Below are 27,177 nucleotides of genomic sequence, written 5' to 3'. Positions count from 1 at the left end.
TGGCAGCCGACATATAAAAGACAGGGAAGGAAATTTTTGCTCTTTGTCTGCTTGCTCTCACAGTCTCGCTGGCAAATCCATTCCTTCACTGGCATTAGAGCCTAGTTCTTTAGGATTCTTATGTAAACTGAAGACCAGGTTAGATATCCATCCTCATAGAATGAACTACTGGATTCTTGGACATTTCACTGGTAAAATGCCATTGTTGTTGGACTAGCTGGACCACAGCCTATAAAGCACTCTAATAAAATCCCTTAGATAGAGAGATGGATGGATAAATAGATAAAGAGAAAGAAAGATGAACTATTAGTTCTGTTCCTCTAGAAAACTCTAATACACCTAATAATAAAAATATCATGAAAATGTAAATAGTTTTCAAAAGTTACCAGACCAATTAGAGTCTTACTTACTTCAGCTACTTGTGATTTGAGAGACTTTGATTCATCTTCTAGGGACTGTATCCTTTTTGAAATATCAGCCATCTGGAAAGAGAGTGTCAGTCTATAAGTATTTAATAAGTCCCACTAGCTTCAACACATGTATTTGCTAGGTGTACTGTTAAATTACATCAATAAAAGAGCTCAGATGAGAGTGCATTAGCAGCTTGCTTACCATCTGCTCAAGAAGAGTTTACACATCACATAATAGTACATTTCTCAATTTCAATGTACCATAGCACTTTTCAGGTTAAAGATGAGTGCACTAATGTCATATTAAATCACCTCACATACATCAAGATTTTCCTTACACCAGAATTTAAATTAGAAAGTTATATTTTTAGTTATATATATTTATATATATATACTTTACTAAGTATATGATTACTCAAGTAACACAGTTTATGTTACTTTTACAGCAAATATGGAAAATTTCTACATAAATGTACAAGAGAATCAAGTGTGGGGGTGTACACACTTGTAATCCCAGCAGGAAGGAGGCAGAGGCAGGAAGATCATGAGCTTGGGGCCAGCCTGAGTGATACAGTTACACAGACTGGGCTACATAGAAACAGTAAGAAAAGAGCATGTAAAAAAGATCTATGGTTACATGTAAAGAGTCAGAGCTAATATGAACGGTTAGAGCTGGAGACACTGCCGTCTGTGGCCTTCTAGACTCTATTCTCATGCCTGAGGTTTTTGTTTGTTTTTTTTTTTTTGTTTTTTTTTTGCTTTGGTTGGACTTATTGCTTGGTTTAGTGATTTTTGTTCACTACATGTTGAAAGACAGTGTCTCCTCTCCTTTAGCAGTCCTGGCCAGCTTGGAAGTCCCACCTCTTCCTCTCAAGTACTGGCATCACCTTGTCACTATGGCTGGCATGCACATAATATTTTAATCAATGTCATGTAAATGTATAAAATTCAATAACCTTTACATAATTCTGTTGAATATACAAGACTTACCAACTCATCCTGTTCAGAATGTTTAACTCTCTCTTCTTCTAGCTTTTTCTCTAGTAGCAATATTTCATCTTCAAGTTTAGATTTGGATCTTTCTAGATTTTCATAGGTTGCCTAAAACAGAAAGACAACTTTAAAAGCCAGGCATAAGAAATTTTAGTTAGAGTAAAAATCAGTGAGTATAATCAAACAGGTTTATGACACTATATACATTTGCTTCTAATATTAAGATAAGAGCAGGTCTAGCAGTTGCCAGCAACTTCTGTAAGAGTGTAAGTATTTCAGGCTCCCATCAGCTAACCGCAGCGAGAAACACAGGCCACCCCTAAAGTAATTAATACAGTTGCATTCCAATAAAAACAGAAAATCCATTAAGCACAGCTTGTCAATCTAGTTGTAAAGCATGTTTAAAAGCATGTTACAGGGGGAAATGGCAAGGTCAATTTAATATAAAAAATAATTAAATTAAAAATCAAGACTGCATCATCATATTTTTCATCATATTTTCTGTAATCTTTTTAATTTAAAATGATTAATTATTAGATTGGTCTAATTGATTTTAAATACTGTAACATACCTCTGATATTTGTGATCCTTCAACAAACTTGTTAAAAAGAAGAACAAAACCAAAATGTATTACAGTAGTTTAAGAGACTGTTTACCTACAATCTCCCCAGATTTGACTATTTCATTATAGGACTTCTGATTTCAATCAAAATTATTCTATTGGCTTGATTTTTATCTGCAAAATCAACTGTTAAACTTTGTAAAACTTGTATTACATTATAGTTTGCGTCCAACTACAATTACTATTCCTACAAATGTTTTCAACTACTAAAATTAACAGAGTATTTTCTAAGATATTCGGTTTGACCAAATCTCAACTCATCTGGCTCGTAATTCACATAAATCTGTTGTCATAACAACAAACTGCTGTGTTTATATTACCTGTAAGACCAAGCTTGAATATGTTTGTCTTTGTTACCAAGTAACAATTTTTCTGTTACCATGCATGCAAAACACCTTTTAAAACTCTTCATGTGTTTTTGCTTTAACTGGTTTTGGGTGTTGTTTTTTGCTTCTCTGTTTAGTATAGACTTGGCAATCCTCCCGCACTGGCCTCCCAAATGCCAGGGTGGCAGGCATCCCTCACACCTGCCCAAATTCCCAAATTCATTCCCATTGGGAATGCACTTATATCAGAGGCTCAGCAAAGAACACATAGCAACTAAAAATGCTCTTGAGGATATTCATAGGTAACAAATAAAGAAAAAGAAACTTAAGAAATGCATTTGGAGTCTTTAGCTTCTTGTGAATTCTACAAGTGCATTCTAAATCACAAGACACAGACTTTCTACTGAGCACAGACAATGAGGTGACGGACTTGCCACACTAGAATGACACACAAAACCAAAGGCAAAAGGTCGTCTTCTATGGTTTCATCTTTAGGGCCGGCTGCTTCTACCATGCAGGCTCACTTTTTACACTTCCATCTGGAACTCACTCCATCACGTCCTAATCTGTCTGCTAGGCTGAAAATTAGCATCGCGCTAACTATGAATCTCTCCTAAACTCCCCATTCAGTGACATCACGTGACTGACTGAAAACTGGCCATGATGGAGTATTTATAATACAAAACTCAGGAAATGGTCTGTACACAGGGAATAAACATCTACCAGCATACCACAATTTACAATGTAAACCTCTGGTTTAATCCTAGCTAATGCCTACTATCACCAGACGACAAAAAAGTAACATGGACACAACTTACATAATTTATTGTCTCCTGCTATGCTTAAATTTGTGAGAGTTCTGTTTCTCTTTCCTGGAGCAAACAGTGTCAAAAAATGAACCATCTCTTCAATACATTCTTAGAAATACAGAATAAAGGATTTCTTCCTATAAACCTATATAGTCTGATAAACTGATTATGTATCCCTCATAGCAAGTTAGCAATAAGAGTGCAAAGTGTTTTGTTTTATGCTACTACAAATATTCTATTTCCTCCAATCTTTCTGTAAGCTTTAAGATCCTGATACACCATTTCATATTTCTCTGAAATAATTATTTTTGAGAAGATAACATATTTTTAAAGTTTGCTATTTAATGAGAATCTTTTCCCTAGCTTTTAAATCATATTTTTTTTTTACCTCCAAACTTTGTGCTTCTGTTGACTCCTTCTCAAAGCTGGCCTCCTTTAAAGATGACTCTAAGCCTTCATACTGAATGAAACAAGGCAACACGTAAGTAAAAACCTTGAACTGTATCCAAACTGTATCTCAACAGATACCTGGGGAACGAACTCTGAGCTTAGTTTTGCAATCTAACCACTGTGACAAGCAAAGCCAGAACCCCTAACAAGTCACAACCACGAGGTTGAACAACATATGAAGAACCTTACAGCTGTGACTAGCAAAGTTGACCCAAGTCAGCTGGGGTAAAAACGCAGGCATCAAGGCTAAAGAGCGTCAAAGACATGAGTTTTCTGTCATGCCCTGAACAAATTAACAGTTTCTCCAGCCTTTTCAGTAGGGTGGTGTGCAGTAACCGGCCATCGGACATTTATATCATATAACAAATAAGACAAGTAAGGAAGATAAAATTTTTAAAAGACAGAATATCAAGTGATGAAAACTAAGAATAATTAAATATAAAACATCACAAGATTAAATTGACTATGTTGCTTCCAATCAAGCTTTCTGCTGACTAACAGCTAAATAACACACCAAAAGACAGAATCTATCTGAAGGCCTCAGAGAACTATTTAAACAGTAAAGATTTAAGGGAGAAGAGAGACCTGCAGAAAGGCAAGCCCAGTGGTTCACACTTCTTTCTCCTTAAAAAGGAGACTCACTCACACAGAGTGAGTGAACTAGATAAGGATTTTAAGAGAATTAGAAACCACAGAGAAACAATGCATATACTTCAGGACCTATCCTGTGCTTGCTTGAATATTTTCAAAAGTATTGTTTTGGTAACTAAGCAAGACAAAGACACAAGAAAAAGAAAACAGGTCAATGTGTCTGGTAACTACTGCAAAATTCTAAGTACTTTTCTAACAGGTGGAACTTAATACTGCTCTCAAAGAGATTATATGCCTAATCATGTGGGCTTCCCCCGGCATAGTCAACATGATCCATCGCTTCGCCAGACCATGCAAGCAAACAAATAACTCAAGCAGAGGTCTGAACAAAATTCAGCATCCTTTTTTGACCAAGACTTGCACAGATTTATGTATAAGAGGTCAGTCCCTCATCATGATAAAGTCCCTCATCGTTTATAAAAAGTCCAGCCAACGGGGAGGAGCTGAGAGCAGGGTAAGGGCATCCCCCCTCCCCACACACACACACACAACAGCTGGCTAACACAGTGCTGAAAGTCCTACTGAGAGCAGTTAGAAGAGATTCCAACACTTAACCAGATCAAAAAAGACTATCTCTATTTGAAGAAACTTGCTTATTAACCTGACTATATCTGTAATTAACTAAAACACAAGCAACTAGGTATCCCTTGATTTGAATGGATCATCTGAGATAGGAAGACACACCCTAACTCTAAGCCACACCTTCAGGTGGCTGTCCATATAAAAGGACATGGAAGAGGGAAGCTTTTGATTTTTGCCTGCTTGCCCTCACTCATCTGTGAGAACAGATCCTTCACTAGTATTAGAACCTACGTCTTCGGGGTTGGGGATTTAGCTCAGTGGTAGAGCGCTTGCCTAGCAAGCACAAGGCCCTGGGTTCAGTCCTCAGCTCCAAAAAAACAAAACAAACAAACAAAGAATCTCTCTACTAGAACCTACGTCTTCAGGATTCCAAGGTATATGGAAGACTCAGTCATCTGGCCCAGCGGACTGAAGAGCTATCAGATTTTGTGCTTTTCTGCTGGGAGACAGCTATTGTTGGGACTAGCAGGACCACAGCCTATGAAACACTCTTAAGAAGATCCCCTTTCAATGTATATAGATTCATTTTATTAATTCTGTTCCTCTAGAGAACCCTAACTAATCTAGCATGTTAAATGTAGAGAAACCTCTAAGACTGCCCCAAAAACTACAAGTCCATCAAATGAATTCAATAAAGTAGCAGACAGTCCATGACAAATAATGAAGCAGCTCAAAAAGACACCAACAGCCTTGATTCACAGTAGTAGTTTAGAAGTGATGTTGGGAGGCCAGGAATCTGTGTATAAGAAAGTCAGGATAATGATATAGAATGAGAGCCACAGAAAGGAAAAACAAGATGACTTGGAATCTCTTGCAAAGGCACACCCAGTCACACCAGACAGCATCAGTGGATCCTGCCAGGAGGTGCCCATTAAAGATTGCAAGCAAACATCCAAATTCAAGGCTGGACTCAGTCAGGAGAGTGGACCACCACAGCCACACAGGGATAGGGAATCTGAGCGAGAGCCTTCCAAGGCCCACTACTCCGTCTCCCTGCCTGTGCAGAGAGCAGGACGCGGACTCAGGACAGACCATGGGAAGCACTAGCTTGGAGGCTCAATCTACCAGCTCAGAAATCTGCTCAGCTAAAAGAGCCTAGCTCAGCAAATTATAGACAAGAAAGTGCCAAGAGGGGGCATAGGACCCTGAAGAACTTCAAGAAACCTTCTCTCCAGCCCCTGCTACTGCCCCATGGAACAAGGATTTCCTTGGAACCGGGAAAGAGCCTGCAGAATTCAGAACAGCATCCAGATGGGACCGACAGGCCCCATCAGCACACTCTGGGGAGACAGCAGAAGCTAAGGGATTCCCGACACCCCAGACCAGGCACACCAGCAAGAAGCTACACAAATCACGGAACGCTTGGGTAGTGCTACTGTGCTGCAAGGAGCGCTGACCAAGAGCATAACACCTCCAATTCATCTTATTCATTTGTGTTATTAATCTTTAATTTTTATTTTCCAATTATTTATACATAACTTTAATTGTTAATGTTTTGTTACTATGAACACTTTACTTTAGGTATTTGGTTCCTATGTGGGATCTGGCATCCTGGTGGGAAAGGCTCTGTCCTTTTTTACCTCTAAACCAAATACACAATATTTTCTCTATTTCTTTTCATACCTCTGATATATACGTTTTTCTTCTTTTCTGATGTTCCCCTCTGCCCTATTCCCAAGTCCCCTTTCACCCATTTCTTAAATACTGATACATAATATTTTCTCTATTCTTTTCATACTTCTAACTCCTTTAATCCCAGCACTTAAGAGGCAGAGGCAGGCAAATTTCTTTCAGTTCCAAACCAGCCAGGCTACATAGTGAGACCCTACCCCAAAAACAGAGCATTCATTTTCAGCAGTTTTGGGTATTTCCCGAGGAGTGCTGTCTGTATTTGTTTTGGTAGAACTGTCTAACTTCCACAGTGGTTGTGTCGCTTCACGTTTCTACTAGTAGGTGAGTGCTGCAGTTTCTCTGGGTCATCCTGAGTGTGTGCCGTGCTGTTGCCAGTGCACTGGCTGAGAGCGTCACAGTCTTCACCAGCCTTTGCTTGGAAGCTGGTGACACTGAGTGTCTTCAAAGTTTACCTGCCACTTGCTGATAAAGTTTTTCTTCTCTGCAGCAAAGTTTATCCGGTTTACCTATTACATATATATTTATTTGTTTTTGAGACAGCCTTACCAGTATCCCAGGCTGCCCTCGAATTCTCCATCCTGCTTTATCATTCTGAATGCAGGCATTATAGGTATATGCTGCATCTAGGATGTTTTATACATCCTAGATACAGAGCCCTTACTAGATACATGGTAACATATACTGTGGTTGCCTGCCTGGCTGCCTGCCTTTCTTTCTTTCTTTCTTCCTTTCTTTCTTTCTCTTTTGAAACAGTCTCCTATTATAGCCCAAGCTGTCCTTGAACTTGTAGCTAGCTCTCTTTCTGCCCCAGCCTCCTGAATGCAGGGATTATTGGTGTGAGTCACTATAGGTAGCTATTTCCCTCCCCTCTCCCTCCCCTCTCCCTCCCCTCTCCCTCCCCCTCTCCCTCCCCTCCCCCACCGCCCTCTCTGCCTCCCTGCTTCTCTGCGTTTTACGCTTTGTCTCTCTCTCTCTCTCTTTGTTTTTGTTTTTGTTTGGTTTGGGGGGGTTGTTTTTATTTTTTTGAGACAGGGTTTCTTTGCTCCTTTGTGAAAGACAGCCCTCCCATTTACTTTCTCCATTTGGGCTTTGTATTAGCTTGCTTGGACCGGTGAATCTCTTGTGAGCACAAGGCCAGCCTGGTCTACAAAGTGAGTTCCAGGACAGCCAAGGGCTACATAGAAAAAAAACTCTGTTTTGGAGAAATGAAAAGAAGGGGAGGGGAGGGGAGGGGAGGAGAGGGGAGGGGAGCGGAGGGGAGGGGAGAAACATCTTGTAGAGACAGAAAGTATATAAGTGTAAGTAACTAGAACTATGTATAAAGTGGGAAAGTTGGGTGAAGAATAACAAAAATTTAGAAATGTTCAAAATCTGATTGCTATTATGGATATCCAAATCTGTGAATATAACAAAAGTCATTTCACCATGAAGACCAAGATAATCTGAAACTTGTAATTCTACTATAATCAAATTTGTAATGCTTTCAAAATGCTGGGATTATGGTCATGTATCACCTCAGCTGACTCCCCTAGAAACTTCACATGGGCGAGTCAACTGTGCTGTAGAATCCCAAAGAAGCTGTGGGGCTGAAGGAATCCTAAGACTTGGAAGGTGGAGGCAGGAGGACCCGTAAGTTCATTACCCTCAGCTACATAAGAGTTTGAGGCCAGTCTGGATTACACAAAACCTTGTCTTAACAAAAATGGGTAGGGAGAGCTATAGAGGTGGGTCAGTGGTTAAGAGCATATATTACTCTCGCAGAAGACCTGAGTCTGAGTCACAGCAACTACATTATGTAGCTCATAAATTCCTCTAACTCAGACTCCAGGGGTACCTTCTGGACTCTGTATTCACATGCACACACACACACACACACACACACACAAAATTAGAAATAAATAATTATGCCTTCTTCTGGATTCTGGGGCACTACATGCACACATGGCAAAGACACATCCACACAATGTAGTAAAGGGAAAGGAAAAGACTACCTCACATATGTTTACTGGGCAGTGGTGAGCACACCTTTACTCTCAGCACTTGGGAGTCAGAGGCAAGTGGATTTCTGAGTTCGAGGCCAGCCTGGTCTACAGAGTGAATTTCAGGACAGCCAGGACTACAGAGAAACCCTGTCTCATGAAAACAACAACAACGAACTTTAAAAAGCATATACAGAAGAGTGGACTATAATCCACAGATAAGAATTCAATAATAAAAATGCTTACTCTGAAACTGGGTATGGTGACACATGTTTATAATCCCAACACTCAAGAGAGAGCAGTCATGAATTTGAGGCCAGTGTCATCTACAGAGCTAGTTCAAGACATCCAGGACTACACAAAGAGAGCCCGTCTCTTAAGTCTCAACCACTCCGAATGCGTGTGTCTTCAGACGGTAACGGGTTAAAATGAGGCAGTTAAGAAGAGCCTAACCTAATATGACTGGAATCCTAAGAGAGCTGAGGACAGAGGGAGACACAGCAAGTGAGCAGGTCTATCCACAGGTCGAGGGACAGGCCACAGAAGCAGCAAAGCCTACCTACACCTTAACCTTTGACTGCTGTTTGCAGAGCTGTAAGGGAGTTCACTCCGGTTTGTAAAGTGGCATTTGGTCATAGCAGCCCTTGCAAGCTAACACGAATCCCAAATGAAAAAAATAAAGTCTCTACGTGATAACAAGCAAGGATAACTTTCCAGCCTTGACAGGCAAAAATCTCTATGCAGGAAGCACAAAAGAAAAACAAAAAACAAAGAACCAACAAATTACACTACATTAATTCTAAACCTATTTTCTTAGACACCAAACAAAATAGAAATATAAGTCAGAAGATATTTGCATTCCATATATCTAACAAAACTCATATATAACGAATATAAAATGTTAATTTTTTTTGATATTTTATCTTTTTTTTTTTTTCCTTCCTGGAGCTGAGGACTGAACTAAATTCCCAACCCCGATATAAAATGTTAGAAAGAAAACAAAAACCCTGCTTCTATATGACATAAAGGGGAAAAGAGTGTAAGTGTCTTTAAAAAGGTAGAAATGGGCCAGCAAGACGGCTCAGGAATTAAGGACTTTGCTACCAAAACTGACAATCTGATTTCAATCTGTGGGATCCGGATGAGTGAGAAAAGAAGTGACCTCCACTATCTTCCACACACGCACACAAGCGCAGGCACAGACAGACACATACGATAACAACAATGTAATTTTTTTAACGGTGAAAGACTTAAAAAGGCAACTTCACAAAGACTATCTAAATGACCGATAAACAAATCAAGGTGCTACTTGGTCGTCAGGGAAGAGGTGGCTAAGTGACAGGGGTGAGGAGCCACAGAACTCGAATTCAGCAGCGCTCTGGAGGAATTAAGTAATCACGGAGAACCACTAAGTTCCAGACTACCAGCAGCGCTGTTCTCAGACATGCCTTACCTCCTTTTGAACAAAGCTGACTTTTTCAAGTAGTTTGCATTTTTCTTCAATTAGTGCAGAAAGCTCAAGAGCAAGTTTTTTTTCTCTCCCTGAGAAAGAAAAAGAAAATTATTGTGACTATTTTAGGTTTTTTAATTACGTACAACAATGAGCTCTCAAATAGAAAAATAACAACTTACCCACATAAAATCGGCTTCGAATCTGAAACAAATTTTTAACAAAAGTATATTAAAACAAATAAACATTCAAGTAAATCTATTTGACTTCTACTCCCAACTTTAAGATAACAACTTCCTATGTCCTTGCCATGAGTGAATTACCCAGAGGCATTCTACTTCCGATAAAAGCGTGAAGACTCACATTGCGTGTTACCATATGAAGGCTTGGAAGCAGCCTCAGTCTAAAGACGCCTGTCCCTTCACTCAGACCCATCTTTCCCACACATATCTGTCCCTAACACGAAGTATTTTGAGGGCACTATTATTAAGACTCCTACTTAATAGCCAAAATAATAGTCTAAGAAATACCATGGGGCTCTAAACATGAACCAACTCTTAAAAAAAACCCATTGGCCTTTCTTCTTTAAGCCTCAGCTCTCAGTGAAGGAAAGATAAACCCACTGTGACAGCCCTAGGGCTAGAGTAAAAGGAAGATTTATACCACCTAGCAAAGACGGGGAAGAGAAAATCAAAAGGACAAGCTATTCTGAGATGTGTGTAAGCCGGAAATATGGGAAAGGCAACATGGGGTAGAGGGACTCCTTCTGGAGGGCACTGGAAAACCATGAAGAAATCAGAAATGGAGTCAGAAGCACAAGGACCAACATCTAAAAAGAAGTCTCAGAAAGAAAAGGATATGGTAGGACTCCCTCTTTTTAAAAAAAAAAATGTTATCTATAGGAATAAGTGATCCAGGGTCTGGGACAGGGGTTCATCTACACAGCAGGGGGGGGGGGGAATTAACCATCTCGTTATTAACTGAATGAGTGGCCATGTTTTTTATTCTAAATTGAAAGGTAGTCGTATCTGCTGGCTTTTTATACTGCTAAAAGCAAACCCAGACCAAAAGGGGGTAGGTATGAAGAAGAGGAGTGGGGGAAGAGGAGGAAGATGAAGAGAAGGAGAAAGAAGAAACACAAGGAGTAGGAGGAGGAAGGGTGGGGTTTTGGAACTAGTGTGTACTATCCCTACAAAGAAAATCCTCTAAGAATCCTTACATATAAAAACATTTCTCTGAATCTCTATTCAGTTTCTAATAACCAGACATTACCCAGAACACTATGACCTAACTTATTTCCCTGAAATAGCAATGAAGTTTCTCCAATCCATTGTTTAGTCGAAAGACAGAGTGAGGGATTACGAGCCCTTGTTCCTCTTGTAGAGGACCAGGGGTTCAACTCCCAACACCCATAGTAATCACAACCCTCTGTAATTGTAGTTCCAGGGGACCCAATGCCCTCTTCTCACCTCCGTGTGTACCAGGCACACATAAAATAAACCTTAAAACAAAAAGCTTTAAGTCCAGAATGAACATTCTCTTAGCATGCAGTAGGTACTTACTGATCGGAAGCCTCTCCACAGAAACAGGACAATTGCAAGCAGTCCAATGGTAAGCACACATATCGCCAATTCCAATGAAAAACCATTGGGATTGAAGTCTGCTCTCATATCTTCAGGCAATGCTGCCACAACCTTCAAGGAAAGGGAAGACAAGCGTATAAACACACACCTTCCACATCACTGCTACAAAGACAGGTACAAGTGGTTTAAGCCGACGCCATGAATGTGAAACATGCTGCCATACAGAATCAAGCATTTCTGCCTCTAACCACTTTCTTCTGGCAACTTAGAATTGCTCTCACGGGGTGAAGAGCAACAGTGTGGTGAAACACAATAGTTTTCACACCATTGAGGAACTATGAAGCGATTTTCAGAGCTACACTCAGGAAGGAACAAGGATAGGGAGAGGGCCAAGAAAAGATTATCAGTGACCTGGGCTGGTAGTGTCCCTGACTACAAGCTCAGATTTTATCTATATGCATTGGGGTAAAAGTAGCTTTCATTTGCTTGATATTACTGCCTCAGTCTGCAACCCTAGATCTAGTCCTGGAAGCTTCTAACCTCCATACAATCTTATCCAGGCCTAGAATGTTTTCAGCCTCTGAGACTTGGCTGCTGAATAAGCTCACCCATTCCTAGTTCTTTCTGATCTCTGGCTTTCTGGTTCAACTCAGCTGTTCTGGCTCCAAATTCCTCCCCAAGCTGACTGATTCAATCTGACTTCTCTCTCAGCCTCCAACTGAATTGCTCTGCTTGGCCTCAAACTAACTTTAGCAATACGCTCTAATCTTCTGGATCCTTCATTCTCTGGCTTGTTCTGTCCTCACGGGTATCTAGTTTGTTCTCTCTCTACAACCTGTCACTGTACAACTGTCCTGTAAAACTGCCTTATTCACCTTTTTTTTTCCTCTCTGAACTGCTTTCTCTTAAGTAGCTTCCATTTCCTCTCTCTTCTTGTGGGAGTTGGGCATATGCCATTCTGTCAAATCTTTCTCTGGTTCTTCACTTTGTCTGCCACTCAATTAGACATCACTTTCAAACATGAGTGTTTCCTTCTATAAACTATCTTTACCTTCACTGTTTAGGATTAAAGACGTACACTAAGAGCGTGTCTATATTCCAGTCAGAGATTAAAGGGATGTGCTAAGGCTGAGCTGAACCACAATTAGAAACAGATTTTTTTTCAGTGAATAAAAACAAAAAAAAATATCCTGCAACACATTGAGTTTGACAAAAAAAAACAAAAACAAAAAAAAAAAAAAAAAAAAAAACAACTTCCGGGTGGGAGTAGGGGAAATAGTTATAAAACAACTGATAGAGCTTTGAATTTGAGATATGAATCCTTCTCTCCTATCTCTCCTTACCTTGAATTAATAATGTAGTTTGATCGCAAGGACAGATATTCAATAAAAAGCAACTATTCCCACCATCTCTCCCCAAAGCCCAAGACAATACAAGCCAAGCCTCACTACGTTCCTTCTGAAAGGCTCTTACACACCATGGATGGTTCTTTGAAAAAGAACCCAAAGAATGACCAGGCTTGATTCTTTTCAGGCATCTGCACAGAACCAGCTAGAACTTCACAGCAATCTTCCCCTCCGGGGACTGACACACACACACACACACACACACACACACACACACACACACACACCCTCTAACGGTTACTCTCTTTAAAATCTATCTTTAGCTATTGTGTCTACAGACTCCTTCTAGGTTGCTATTTAGTTTATTAACATAATATTAGAAAAGCATGGAATATTGTTTTTTAATACTTATATCTTCATTCTTCTTTCTTCAACTGTGACTCCAGACAGGATCCAAAGAGGAGGAGTGGAGCCTCTTCTCTGGGTTTTATGGAGAGTTCCTTTACCCTTCTGTGTTAGCCTCTTAAGGTACAGCACCAACCTTAAAAGGGCACAGGAAAGGGTGAACAACCTTTCATCCTACTTCTGCCTCTCTCCTTCACTTCAGACACCAATAAACAGAAACATGGTCTCATGCCCCCATGCAATGGTAAGGAGCATCTGTCTCCAGGATCACAAGGTAAGACACTCAGGAAAAGGCAACCCTGCCATCATCCCTCCCAACAAAGACTACAATTCTATAACCAAGACCCATTCATGTGGCTTCTCCTGAAACACTCTTCCACACCATGCAGCTGAAGGCTTGCAGCTGATTGCCTATTTCACCTCGTCCTTGGTCACCTCCAAACTCTTCCTCCCTCAGTGACCACAGATACCAACTGGTCATAAACCAGTGCAGAGACTTCTGTGACTTTAAGACAAAACCTGTTATTAAGAACAGAGAACAACATCCTGTGATGACAAAAGCTATCTCGGTCTTAAGAAAAAGGTTATATTTTACCCAACAGAAGAACCACAAAATGAAGTAAAGGAAAAAACAGACAATTCGCCAACAGTCTTAGAGATTTCAAGATCTCACTTTCAATGAGTCAGCATAAAAGAGAAGACTTGGAACAACACTATAGCCAACCAGACCTTACATGCTAACAAAATACACACAACAACCAGACCTTACATGCTAACAAAATATACACAAGAGCAGAGAACACATTCTCAACTGCACACACAAGAGTCTTCAGAACAAATCCATACATCAAGCTATAATAAACCTCCATATACTTTTTAAAATACAAAAGCTCGCAGCCCAGCCCAGAGAGATGAGTGAACGGTTAAGTACATTTACAGAGGACCAGAGTTCATGATGTTCCACTATCCCTATCAGGCAGTTCCTAACCGCCTGCCTTTAACTCCGGCTCTAGGGGATCTGATGTCCTCCCTCTTCTGGCTTCCTCAGACATGTACATACACACAGAGACACATACATACATACATACATACATACATACATACATACATACACACACACATAATTTAAAATTAAAAATTAATTAAACAATCCAAATCTTGAAAAGTGTGTAATCTCTGATTACAATAAATTGAAATTAGCCATCAAAAACAGAAGGAGGGGCTGGTGAGCGGGCTCGGCAGTTAAAAGCATTGATTTGTCGTTCCTGTGGGTGAAACAAATTTTGGTTCCTAGCATTCATATGGTGGTTCGCCACTATCCACAACTCCAGTCCAGGATCTGACCCCTCTTCTGGCCTCCACCAGACCAGATACACAAGATACACGGTGTACAGACATGCATGCAAGTAAAATACTCAATATACATAAAATAGATCATTTTTACATTTTTTAAAGAAATCTGAAAGTTTTACAAATGTGGAAATTAATAATATACTACTAGATAGCCACAAATCAATGAAAAACCACATTAGCGCCACAAGCCCATATGGTGAAGTCAGAGGACAACCTCAGGTTTTTGGTTCAGACCTCCTACTTTGTTTGAGACCGGCTTCCTATGGTCCACCATCACATAGGCCAGGCTAGCTAGCCCAGAAACTTCTAAAGAGGGTCCGGCTCCCCCCCCCATAAACCAGCAGGATCAGCTAGGGTTAGAAATGCCTCTGCTGGGTCCAACATCTAATGTGGGTTTGGTGATCTACACTCAGGCCACCAAGCTTGTGCTGTAGATGTCTTTACCTACTGAAGCATGACTCCAGTCCAACTAGGGAAATCACAAAGGATTTCCAGGAGCTGTAGGGATGGTTCAGCAGTTACGAATGCTGATTGTTCTTCCAGAGGACCCACATTAAATTCCCAGCACCCACATGGTCCATAACTCAAGTCCCACGATATCTGACGCCTGGCATCTCTAGGCACTGCAAACACACTGCTACGTAGTCATGTATGCAGGAGCAAAACATCCATACATGTAAAATAGAACTTTTTAAAATAAAAATAAAATACTTTCAGATTAAATTGAAAAAAAGTAGTATAACAAAACTTATAGTTTGCAGTTAATGCAGGGCATAATGGGAAAATTTATAATTGTGAAACATTTTTAAAAAGTTATTGGGCCAAGAAGATGATTCGCCCACCTAACAGGTGGTGTCGATAGAAAATTCACAGCTAACACCATACTAAAGATAAGAGAAGAACTGTTCCCTAAAACCAGGAACAAAGATATCAACATAGCCCACTGAGCCCACAAAAAAGTGTGCAAAATCTGACATCTGCCTTCTCTCATGTCCCTCATTACCAACCTTATCAAAGCCAAATATTGTTAACTGTTCCCTGTGTGTGTGTGTTATATGTTTACACTGTGTGAACGCGCACGCACACATGCAAAAAAGCCAGCCGTTGACGTGGAAATGTCTCGCTCCATCTTAATCACTGAACCTAGAGCTCACCCATTCTTTGCCACGCTGGTGACCAATGAGCCCCTGGGATTCCCCTGCACACACCTCCACCCAGTGCTAGAGTTAGAGGTCCCTACAAGCCTAGCATTTAGTGTGTATGAGGACTCCAACTCCAGGTAATGCTTGCACAGCAAGCGCTTGACCCACTGAGCTATCTCCCTGTGCGCTAATTGTTGAGTTCAGTGAAGGGAGATGTGTATGGTTTGAAATTATCTCTCATCTATAATATGATTCTCTTCCCATAAACCTCATCTCAATAACTGACTCAGCCAGAAACTTAGCAGTATTCTAGGTTCTCCTCACAACCCACCCCTCTCCACATCCAATCAAGAAAGTTATACGCATTTCAGCTCTCCCTAGTTCCTCATTTAGTACCAAACTTCTGTTTCTTACTGCGGTCATTTCTCCTTCCTGTTTTGAGTTTTGTTCCCTGACATATGGGCTACATACATACTACTACCAGGAAAATCTATAGTAGCCGAAACACTGAAAAGCCTTCATGAGCTTTCCTGCACCACACAAACGTCCTCGTGAACCACTGTCTACACAGGCATCATTTCACATCACATCCTTGGCTCACTTTATACTCTGAGCAGCAGAGAGCCTGTATACGCCGGTTTAGTTTTTTGCTCAGCCTGTTAAAGACTTTCCTCCTAGGAATATACAATCTCTGTCTCCTTGCTTTGCATGTGTGCTTCTATAAGCTATCGGTTTCTACGACGGACTAATCTTGTGTCTTCTTTCCACTGAAAGACAACAGGATGCCAGTGGCAAAATCCTTAGTTCATTTAGGACCTCCACAGAACTTTTTCATTCACGGGCGTGTGCACTCACTACACTACAGTTGGATAAATAAATGAAACACGGACATGGCAACACTATTTTAAATTCACAGAAGAACATAACCCGAACGTGTTCATCAGAACAACCACAATATTTAAATGGTCTTTTAAAAAACACCAGTTTTCAAAAACTGGGGTGTGTGTGTGTGTGTGTGTGTGTGTGTGTGTGTGTCTGCGCGCGAGCGCGCGCGCAAAGGGGGGTGTCCCGAAACCTAACAACAACAAAACACCTACAAACACTAAAGGAGAAAAACCTCTGCCACCTGATTACAAAATGAAACAGAAAAAAAACATACTTTGGATCCTGAACGTTCACTAACTGTAGAGTTTACAAGAACACCTTTTACATGAACAATGCAAAAAGGAGGAAGGACGCTATGGTTAAAGCATTTTAGAAGGGCATTCTTTACCGGGGAAAAATAATGTAGAATTAAAATCTCGTTCTGGCCCCAGCTCAAGCGATCGCTTAAGACAAGAAGTTTCATCACCAAGAAACTCCAGTTTCCGGCAGTCAGAAAAACCACGTGTAACTGACCCCTGTTCAAAATAAATGATGTTCAGGCAAATTGACTCCGGGGTCGGGAACAAAACGGGCTCCTTTGGGACGTCCACATTGCCTTCCCGATCCCCCGGCCTCTTTCCCCGAGGCGAGCAGTGGCTGAGAACAGGCCGGGCGGGTGCGCTTGAGCTCCGGCTTCCTTGCCGCAGCCGCCCGGCCCCGCCAGGCCCGCTGCTCCCGAGCCCAGGACTCACCCTGCGCAGCTGCTCCAGAACCTGCCGCGCGCAACCCGCCGCCGCCCCGGGCCCCGCCATCTCCGCGCCCACGGGCGGAGGCCTTGCAGCCGGCCCGCCGGCCAGCAGCAAGCCCGGCTCGATCGGCGCGGGTCTGGGATCGCGAATGCACTGGCGGCCGGCGCACACCATTGCGGCCCTGAGGGGGGAGCCCGCGTCGCACCCCCGGCCTTGGTCTCGCCGGCGCGGCGGAGACGCCCCCTCTACTGCACGAGCTCGGCAGCCACGTCCTCGCTCGAGCTTAAAGGGCCCGCGCGCCGCTCCCCAGTCTTCAACCTCGTAGCACGAGGAACCCGAGCGTGGGGCAGCAGCCTTCCACCCCGAGGTCTGCGTTGCAGTCCTGGGGTGAAAAAAAGTTCCGCTTCCCTCACCCTAGCTCCCAGCCTGCCCACGTCCCCTCCGCTAGAGCCTGAGCCCCACACCGTCGTACCCCTGGAGACCCCTCCGTCACAGAGACGCCGGCCTCCGCCATAATTCAGGCTAGAAAAACGGCCCGTGACGCGTGAGCCGGTGCGACCTGCTTTGTGACTCCGCACTTCGGACTCTGGACACGAAGGCGTTCGGGTCAACTGTGTGGTCTGATCAGAGTTTAACCTCTCCTGGGCAAGCACACGTCGGTCCTCGGGCCAGCGTGCGGGTTCGCTCGCTCACCGTGTCCTCCTGATGGGCGCTGGCTAGTCGCCCCAGTCTTAAGACTGCATTATCCCCAGGTACTCCCGGGAGTGCCACCAGATCAAGCCCGTGTGGACTCCTGCCGGACACGAGGAGTTCTCAGAAAAGAACTAAATGTAGCAACTTGCCCTCTAAATTTAGGGCCCTATTTTTAGAGCCATGGCGCGAAGTACTGGGAGAGACGATTTTAAACGTAAGTTTTAAAAGATAACCTGTCTCTACAGTATGCCTTCTTTACCTACACCATCATTCTTATCCAAACTAACGCAAGTCGCCAGAGAAGAAACTGAAAAAGCTGCAGCCTCCCCAGAGAACTTGATAAAATCCTAAACCTTTGTAAATTTCCCTTAGAGTAAACACATCACTTTTCATGCCACAAGTACTCACACACAAAATCAGAAACAGCCACGGTTGCAGCCTGTGATTTCTAAGACCAAACGGAGGCCTACTTTGTCATACTCAAAACTCTTTGCCACATCACCCTAGGGAGTTTCAAAAACTGCTACTATGAGGAGATAACAGGAGTTGCTCAATACTCCGGTTTGAAGGTAGTACCCAACTTTTGTACATGTTGGACTGTGCTGAAATCAGCTTAAATGAATACTAAAGTCAGAAAATCGTGCTTAAAACTTTTAAAAATTTCAGAGATGTTTAAGGTTCAGTTAGGATACTACCTTACTCAAATAAAAATTTTACAGAGAGTCTTGGCATATTTAACACACCAGAATCTTATCGGGCTTTTAGGATTTGTAAACGGAAAAGAGAAAAACTTGCTTTGCTCAGCCTATCTGTGCCCCATTTCCAGAAGTCTGCAGGAGTTATCCCAAATGCTAACAGCATAAATGAGACAAGTGAAGTTTTAAAAAGAAGAAAAAGCCCAAGCATACCTATAGCGAAGATTCCTCCATAACCAAAGAGTAAACTTGACAATCGCAAATTCCCCGCATCTAACTTTTGAGTGCATTAGAGCAGTGTAGATACTCACCTCGTCACCCAGACCTTCCAATTCCATTTCTTAGGAAGTTCATGTTAACATACTAGAACATGTAAATACACCCCTCCTGAATACTTCATCTCCCTGAGAAAGAGTCCAGATTTAATACCTCTGCACTCCTGTTTCCACACGCTGTGTGATCCTGTTTTGACACTGTGGATGGAGGGGTACTGTAGGTGGAGCTGCGACTACCAACCCGTAATCCGATTTCATGGCCCTCGTAACTTGTTAAATATATGTGTGCACACATGCCTGCACATGTGTATTTTCTTAAATATTACACATATCACCCATTAAAATCCACAATTGGAAAGTAAAACCCAAAGATTGTAACTGCTGAAACACTATTTTATTCTAATCTATTCATATAGAGTTCATAATTTCTATCAAGGGAACGATTTTCAGAGTGTTTTCCATAAGTAAACAGGAGATTTTATTATAAAGGACCTGCTTTCAAGGAAATGGACAGTGAATGTTATTAGTGTTCATAACAACTATGAGGAAACATCCAGGGACACTAGGCACTTGCTAACCAGAAAACCTAGAGCACTGCCTAGAAACTGCTCTCCCTTATGAAGGCCCTGTGTCAAAGCTGTAAGGACTAGCCGCTCCCACTGGTGTTACACACATAAGCACCCCTCTCTGGGAAGGAAACCAACACTGTGGGGCCACATTGCTAGTCTCTGAATCTGTGATGTCAGAGTTCTCGGAATATACTGAATCAGGAGCTACCTGTTCAACAGGAGCTGGGCAGTTTCCCTGCTTATTACTAATGAAGCATTCAGGGGAGGAGTAGATGCATGTGAGAACTTCAAGAGGAAGTTCCTTAGCTATAAGATAAAGTTGCTAAGAAGCTGTATGTACTTCTATTTCTCAAGTGATACGAGAAAGGTACGTCTACACATAATCTACCTGAAATACTCATTGCCTGAAACAATCACCTCAAACAATTAGGGAAGAAGAAAAGGAACCCCTTCCATTCAAAATTAGCTGGAAAATTGCTCCAATTATTTTCTTTACTGAAGCCGTTCAGACCTGTGCTATGCTATATGTGCGTCAAAGCTGTGCCCAGATTGCTAGATTTCAGGTGTGTTAGAAACTCTTCAGAACGTCTAATCCAACGATTATGGGCTAACAGCCTGAGGGAAGGCAAGCTGTTGGAATCACAGAAAGTTGAACAGCACAAGTCTACATTCCTCTGCTTATCAGGTTGAGCTCAGGTTTATCATCCTGGAGCTGTGTAGACTGCAATCTTTCAGTGTTCAAGAGAATCCAGAATTTTTTTTTTTTTTTTTTTTTTTTATGAGATGAGGACCAAAACCAGGACCCTGAGCTTGCTAGGCAAGCGCTCTACCACTGAGCTAAATCCCCAAACCCAGAATTTTTAAGTGAACTCACATTTTAGATATTGAAAGTTGACCTGAGGTGGAGGGTGGAGAGAGAGAGAGAGAGAGAGAGTGTGTGTATCTGTGTGTCTGTGTGTGTCTGTGTGTGTATGTTTCTTGTCACCATTGTTTTCAGTGCTGGGGAATTAAACCCATGGCCTTCTGTGACCCAAGCAAGTTTTCTCCTCCACTGAGCTACATCACCAGCCCAACAATAGCTTTTGGGATGTTTGTTTGTTTGTTTGTTTGTTTGTTTGTTTTTCAAGACAGGGTTTCCCTATGTGGTCCTGACTGTCCTGGAACTTGCTCTGTAGACCAGGATGGCCTCAGACTCAGAGGGACCTGCCTGCCTCAGTCTCCTGAGTGCTGGGGTTATAGTTGTGTGTCACCGCCACCCAGGCAAAGATATTTCAACAGAGCACTCTAGTAAGTAGATTGAAGGCTTCATTCTGACTATTTAGCGATCATCATTAGCACTAATTTTTCTCCTAACCTGCTGACATTTGTAATCATCTTCAAGACTGAGTCATACCAAAAAAAAAATAATAATAATAATGATTTTTCTGGACCTTTTTATTTTATAATATCTACCTTCTGGAACCTAACAAAGAAAACTAAATGAGAAGGGGCTTCTTAAAGAAACTTGATGAGGGGTTGGGGATTTAGCTCAGTGGTAGAGCACTTGCCTAGAAAGCGCAAGGCCCTGGGTTCGATCCCCAGCTCCGAAAAAAAGAACCAAAAAAAAAAAAAAACTTGATGAAGTCAGGCATGGTGGCTCATGCCTGTAATAACAGCATTGGAGAAGGAGGCAGGAGGATCTGACACAGCCACAGGTTTGAGAACAGCCTGAGCTACATAGAGCACTCCAGACTGGACTGAGACCCTGCCTCAACAAAGGAAGGAAGGAAGGAAAAAAATGAAGGAAGGGAGGGAGAGAGGGGAGAGGGAGGGAGGAAGGAAGGGAAGACAGGAAGGAAGGGAAGATAGGTTCTAGGAGGTGGTAGCACATGGCTTTAATCTTAGTACTCAGAAGGCAGAGGCAGGTAATTCTGAGTTTGAGGCCAGTTTGGTCTACAGATCAAGTGGACAAGCAGGACTATGCAGAGAAACCTTGCCTCAAAAAAGAAAGAAAGAAAGAAAGAAAGAAAGAAAGAAAGAAAGAAAGAAAGAAAGGAAGGAAGGAAGGAAGGAAGGAAGAAAGAAAGAAAGGTAAGGAAGAAAGGAAAAATATTAGGTAGTTTCCATAAAGTTGTACAGTTAGCGGTATTACCATACACTTAGCTAGCTACACACATTGTTAATATCTCACTTTTCTTTTGAATTCTTGCTGTAACAAATCAGTTACTAAATCCAATAAACTGTACCTGTAATCCAATGAACGTATCTACAAGATCTATTCAAATGGTCCCTCACTCATTTCAACCAACACCACCACCACATGTTGGTCCAGAGGTTTAAAAGTGTGCCTAGTGGACCATGTACAGCTCATACACTGTTTTGTCAGATTGCTACAGCATTGTTTGTTTTAGGTAGAGTCCCACTTTGTAGCCTTGGCTACAGAACTCACAGAGATCCTCTTGCTTCTGCCTCCCAAGTGCCGTGATCAAGCGGGCTTATTTTTAAGATGAATGTTTGCCAGCATTGAAAAAAAAAATGGCCAGGCATGATAGCACTTATCTTTAATCCCAGTACTGGGGAGGCAGGGACGAGTGGATTTCTAGGAGGTCCAGGTCAACCCCATCTACAGAGCGAGTTCTAGGACAGCCAGAAATATGTAAAGAAACCTTGTCTCAAAATAGCAAAAACTGAGAACAAAATTAAACGTTGTAATGAAACTCTTCTTAATGTGATTCTCATGTACCTATGACGTCTTCCCTATTCCATCAAGATGAGTCACCTACGTATAGTTCTCAAAGAAAGTCATGTTCCCTTCCACTTCCTAAGTGTTAAAACGTTATTTCCACTACAATATGTCCACCTTTTCTTGCTCTTGCTAACTCTACTTTTCTTTCAGTATTAGGTCAAATATGCTCCCCTCTAGGGCACTTTCTAGCTTCCTTTTCCCACACTTTCTACCTACCACACTACCTAAGCCACCTCCTGGGCAGACCCTGGGGTGGTAGCACCATCTGACTATTATATTCCAGGATTACAATTACTCTTTCTCCTACCTACATTTTCCAACGAACTCCCAGAAAGCAACCTACAAAATAAATGAGCAGATAAAATGCCTCCTCTGTTAACTCGGAGGAAACAGTAAAGAAGTTTGCAAAAGATTTCTTATTGTGCTAAATACTAAAGTGGGGTCTTGTTGGAAGGCTATACCTCATTTAGTAATCCGTTCTTGTTGTTGTTTTGTTTTGTTTTTTGCTTCGTTTCTGTGGACTGTTGTCTATATGCAGGTGAGGGCAAGCACAACATAAGGCTAAAGCCTGTGATGGGGGAGTGCATAGAGAACACAGGCTGAGAGTTTTAGAGACGGGACAGATAGGGCCACATGGACAGAGAAGGAAGACAGATGGAGGAAGAGAAGGACGAACCAGGACCCCGTGGCCTTAAATAGTAGCTAGAATTATCATAGTAGGGATGGATTAATATAGGACAATTTGTCCACTCTAGGCGGGCAGCTTATATCAATATCAATTGGCTCTGAGTTCATTGTGTGGGCATTTCGAGTGTTGAGAATTTGCTGATATGAATCCAGAGTTTTGATTTTACTGGGTTATGGGGATTTGTGACAGCTAGCCACAGGGGGCAGATGGCTAGGAATGAGAGCAGGATCCACAACAACAAGAGAACACAAGTTGGGCGACCATGGAGACCTTGAGGATGGGGAAACCGAGTTACTAGAGAATAGCCGGTGCTATTGTATGTGCTTTTTTATATTTCACGCAACGTGTTACGTTTTTGTTTTTTGAGACAGGGTTTCTCTGTGTAGCCCTGGTGGTCCTGGAACTCAAGCTGTAGACCAGGTTAGCCTCAAACCCACAAAGATCTGCCTGCCTCTGCCTCCCAAGTGTTGGGATTAAAGGTATGTGCCACAAGGCTAACATTTTTAAAGACATATTTATTTTTATTTTATGTGAGAGTTTTGCCTGCAAATATGTGTGTGCCTGGTGCCGGCACCAGAAGGGGTACTGGATCCTCTGCAACTGGATTTGCAGCTGATTGTTGCTAAGGCCTAGCTGAAGTGTGAAGGCCTAGGTGAAGTGTTAACTGTTAACTGTCTCGCCTCCCATCTTGTGCTGTTACCAATGTCATAAGGAAACTCTCATATGCTGTTATTACTATTACTTCTTCATTTCCAAGTTGATTGCATATTCTGTTGTATTCCGTGCTCCTGAACTTCACATCAGAAGTCAGTTAGAACTGCTTAGTATAGTTAACCACAATAAGCTTGAACCGGAACCGCCCACCCAGCAGCACTTCCTGCGTGTGAATAAGCTTTCAAGGTGTATCCTTTTATAAGCTGCTCCTGAGATGGATCCCAATAAGAGAGACACCAGCACCAATATATAAGAAACTATTTGGGACAAGACTTCCACTTTGAGTAGGGGGTGAGTAAAGTTTAAGTTCCCAAGACCTCCCTGGGAACAGACATCCTTCTTGGCAGAAAAAGACATGTGCATGGGTAACTGACACTCTGGTTGATGAGTTAAGACATGGATGTTAGACAAGGCAAGTACCCTGTCACAGTTGAATACCCTAACCAATGGGAGCAGGATAACTGTACAACAAAGACACGTTCCTAAGGAAATCCCCACCACTAAATAATGATTAGTGGGATAACTTGGCACAGACGTTTGTGGATTTTAGGTTTAAAAGCCCTGTAGGATCTTAAGGTCATGGTTCAGCTCCTGAGTTGGACCTATGGCCCTGATCCATCAGTTCTGGGATGTGTACTCAATAAACTATACGTCTCTGACTGAGATCAATGTTCATATGGTTTGTGAAGGGACTCTTACGCCCCAACAATTGTAACTTGACTTGTGGGTGCCTGGAACTGAACCCAGGTCCCCTGGAAGAACAGCAAGTGCTTTTAACCACTGAGCCATCTCTCTGATGCCCCCTCTCTTTTCTGAGATGGAGTTTCAGTGTATAACACCAGTAACTCCACCTCACCATCGTCTTGCCTCTACTTCTCAAATGCTGGTATTGCAGGAATACAACCCCACATCTAGCTGATGATAGCATTAGCCACATATGAGAAATGTGAGTAGAATTCAGAATTTTTGCTATAGTAAATTTAATTATTACAATACTAGTAGGTTTTGTATTCTTATTACACCACTTCATTTGGTACTAACAATTTACTCAAGACTCTTTAAGCCATACTGTTTCTAATTAACTCATTTAGTATAATTTCCCCAAAAGAACAGAAAACTATTATTCAAGTATTAAAAAAAAAGATTTAAAAAAATCCTGGTTGGGGTGTTGGGGATAGCACATGTCTTTAATTCCAGCATTCGAGAAGCAGAGGCAGGCAGCTCTCTGAATTGGAGGCCAGTGTGGTCTGCAGAGTGAGTTTCCAGACAGCCAGGGCTACACAGAGAAACCCTGTGTCAGAAAGCAAAACAAACGAACAAACAACAACAACAACAAAATCCTAACAACATCCACTTTATCAGAGAACTCAAACATAAGACTTCATGGGAAGTGAGGAACTGAGAGGTTTATATAAGCAAGAGACACTCTAAGTCATTTCTATATTAGGTAAAATTATTGCAACAGATTTAAAAATCCATGGAGTGCTGAGATGGCTCATCTGTTAGAGGTGCTTGCTGGCAGGCCTAGCGGATTGGATCCCCAACACCCACATGGTGAGGAGAGAACAGACTCCAGCAAAGGCTCTTCTTACCTCACATTTGTATCACGGCACACGCGCGCACGCGCACACGCGCACACGCACACGCGCGCGCACACACACACACACGCACGCACACACACACGCACACACACACACGCACGCACACGCACACACACACGCACGCACACACACACGCGCGCACACGCACACACACACACGCACACACACACACGCACACACACACACACACACACACACGAAAGGAGACAAACAGGCAACAAACACTAAAGAATGTAAATGAAAATTTAAAATCCAACTTACACTTTCTAAAAGAATTTCAACTGGTGAAAAAGCAGATCTCATGAAACCGTAGACATCGATGTGTAACAAATACTTCAGAAGCTGAAACTCTGCAGCACGCTCTGTTGTTTTAGAAATAAAACATATTACCACTTGATATATAATCTGTTAAGTTAATTTATTCTTCACTTGATGACTTGGAACAAAAAACAAAACAAAAACAAAAACAAATATTTCTTACCATTTGGAGAAACCAGCTGAGTCTCGAGCAAGGCGCCTTCCAGAGACTCTGTTTGTGCCACAGAGAGCTCTTCAGGGTCCACCCATGATTTTGGATCTTGCTCATTCCTTTCAGAAGATGAGGATTTAAAATTTATTCCTTCGTGGACTCCCGTGGGTGACTCTGTTTCAGAGGCCACATCTACAAATACATAAAGAAAAATGTCTTTTCTAACATACTTTGTCATCAGTTCCTTTTATTTTCTGAAGTTATTGTACGACACTTCATTTGAGAAAAGGCACAGGACCTTAACTGCGACCCAGACAAGTTCCCATAGTTGTATGACAAATGACCTCAAGCTTTTGTCTTAAGTTACAGAATTCATTCTGCTAGACTTTTGGAAGTCAAAATCTTTTTTTTAAGGAAGGTGGTGGCGGCCACGCCTTTAATCCTCGGCACTCAAGAGATAGAGGTAGGCAGTTCTCTGAGTTCAAGGCCAGCCTGGACTACAGAGCAAGTTCCAGGACAGCCATAGCTACACAGAGAAACTCCGTCTCAAAACTAAACAAGCAAACCAAAACCTTTCTTGTAGGACAAACCCCAAAGCACAGCTCTTCCCTCTGCCCTTGACCCAGTCCAGAGCAGTGGGAAGTCAAATCTTAAAGCCATATTTGCTGAACTGTGTGCCTTCTGGAAACTTGGAGGAAAATTCAAATGCTGGCCTTCTGTAGCTTCCGGAAGTCTCCCACGTTCCTGGCTTTGTAGAGCCATTCTCCACTCACTAGCAGGGGCACAGCCTGTCACCTCTTATTTGAACTCTCCTGCTCTCTTCTCATGAGAAACCCTGAGGTTATATTGTAACCAAAGAACAGCTTCTGAATCCTTCCTGCTTGTGAAATAACCTGCTCACAGGCTGGAGGTTAAGACAGAGGCTTGAGGGGCCCAGATGACGCCAGAGTGCTTGATACCTTGGCCCAAGGAACACACACACACACACACACACACACACACACACACACACACACCAAAAACAAAAACAAACCTGTACTCATTTAAGCAAGCATGCATATATATATATATATATATATATATGAAATGATGCCAAACATGGTGACACAGGTCTGTAATCCCAACATTTTATAAACAGAGACAAGAAAGTCACAAATGCAACATCAGCCTGGTCTTAAAAAAAATAAAACTAGGAACGAATGCAACACCAACTTTCTTCTACTGTATAAGCTCATGACTAAGAATAATAAAAAGGTCCGGTTAAGATTTCGTTCCTGGGGATGACAAAATGACTCATCAGGTAAAGGCGAGTGCTGCCAAACATGGCGAGCAGAATTCAATCCCCAAGACCCGCATGGTGGAGGAGGAGGAGAACCAGCTCCTGCAACTTGTCTTCTGATTG

At 42.1% G+C, this 27,177-nt stretch overlaps 1 protein-coding gene and 1 non-coding gene across 11 annotated transcripts in view; both read right to left on the bottom strand.

Annotated features, from left to right (window-relative positions):
* Mia2 (MIA SH3 domain ER export factor 2) overlaps positions 1-27,177 on the bottom strand; it is an 88,981-nt gene that overhangs the window by 39,919 nt on the left and 21,885 nt on the right. The window contains exons 5-13 of one of the 10 annotated variants that reach the window (XM_032907801.1): positions 25,788-25,967; positions 25,568-25,668; positions 11,467-11,598; positions 10,087-10,108; positions 9,908-9,996; positions 3,549-3,620; positions 1,975-2,001; positions 1,401-1,511; positions 411-482 (exon numbers count right to left, since the gene is read on the bottom strand). In XM_032907801.1, coding sequence (XP_032763692.1) covers positions 411-482; positions 1,401-1,511; positions 1,975-2,001; positions 3,549-3,620; positions 9,908-9,996; positions 10,087-10,108; positions 11,467-11,598; positions 25,568-25,668; positions 25,788-25,967 — 806 coding nt within the window. Of the gene's footprint in view, positions 1-410; positions 483-1,400; positions 1,512-1,974; positions 2,002-3,548; positions 3,621-9,907; positions 9,997-10,086; positions 10,109-11,466; positions 11,599-17,349; positions 17,508-17,818; positions 17,917-19,045; positions 19,199-25,567; positions 25,669-25,787; positions 25,968-27,177 lie in introns of those variants that run through there. The other 9 variants (XM_032907797.1, XM_032907795.1, XM_032907796.1 and 6 more) reach the window with 9 other exon arrangements.
* LOC116906483 lies at positions 13,266-13,387 on the bottom strand. Its single transcript, XR_004388726.1, has one exon. It is a non-coding gene; the product is annotated as a small nucleolar RNA SNORA26 (small nucleolar RNA).

Source organism: Rattus rattus, chromosome 7 (assembly GCF_011064425.1).
Source record: "Rattus rattus isolate New Zealand chromosome 7, Rrattus_CSIRO_v1, whole genome shotgun sequence".
NCBI lineage: Eukaryota > Metazoa > Chordata > Mammalia > Rodentia > Muridae > Rattus > Rattus rattus.
The sequence above is the reverse complement of the archived record's forward strand: the minus strand, read 5'-3'. Positions and strand labels throughout refer to the sequence as shown.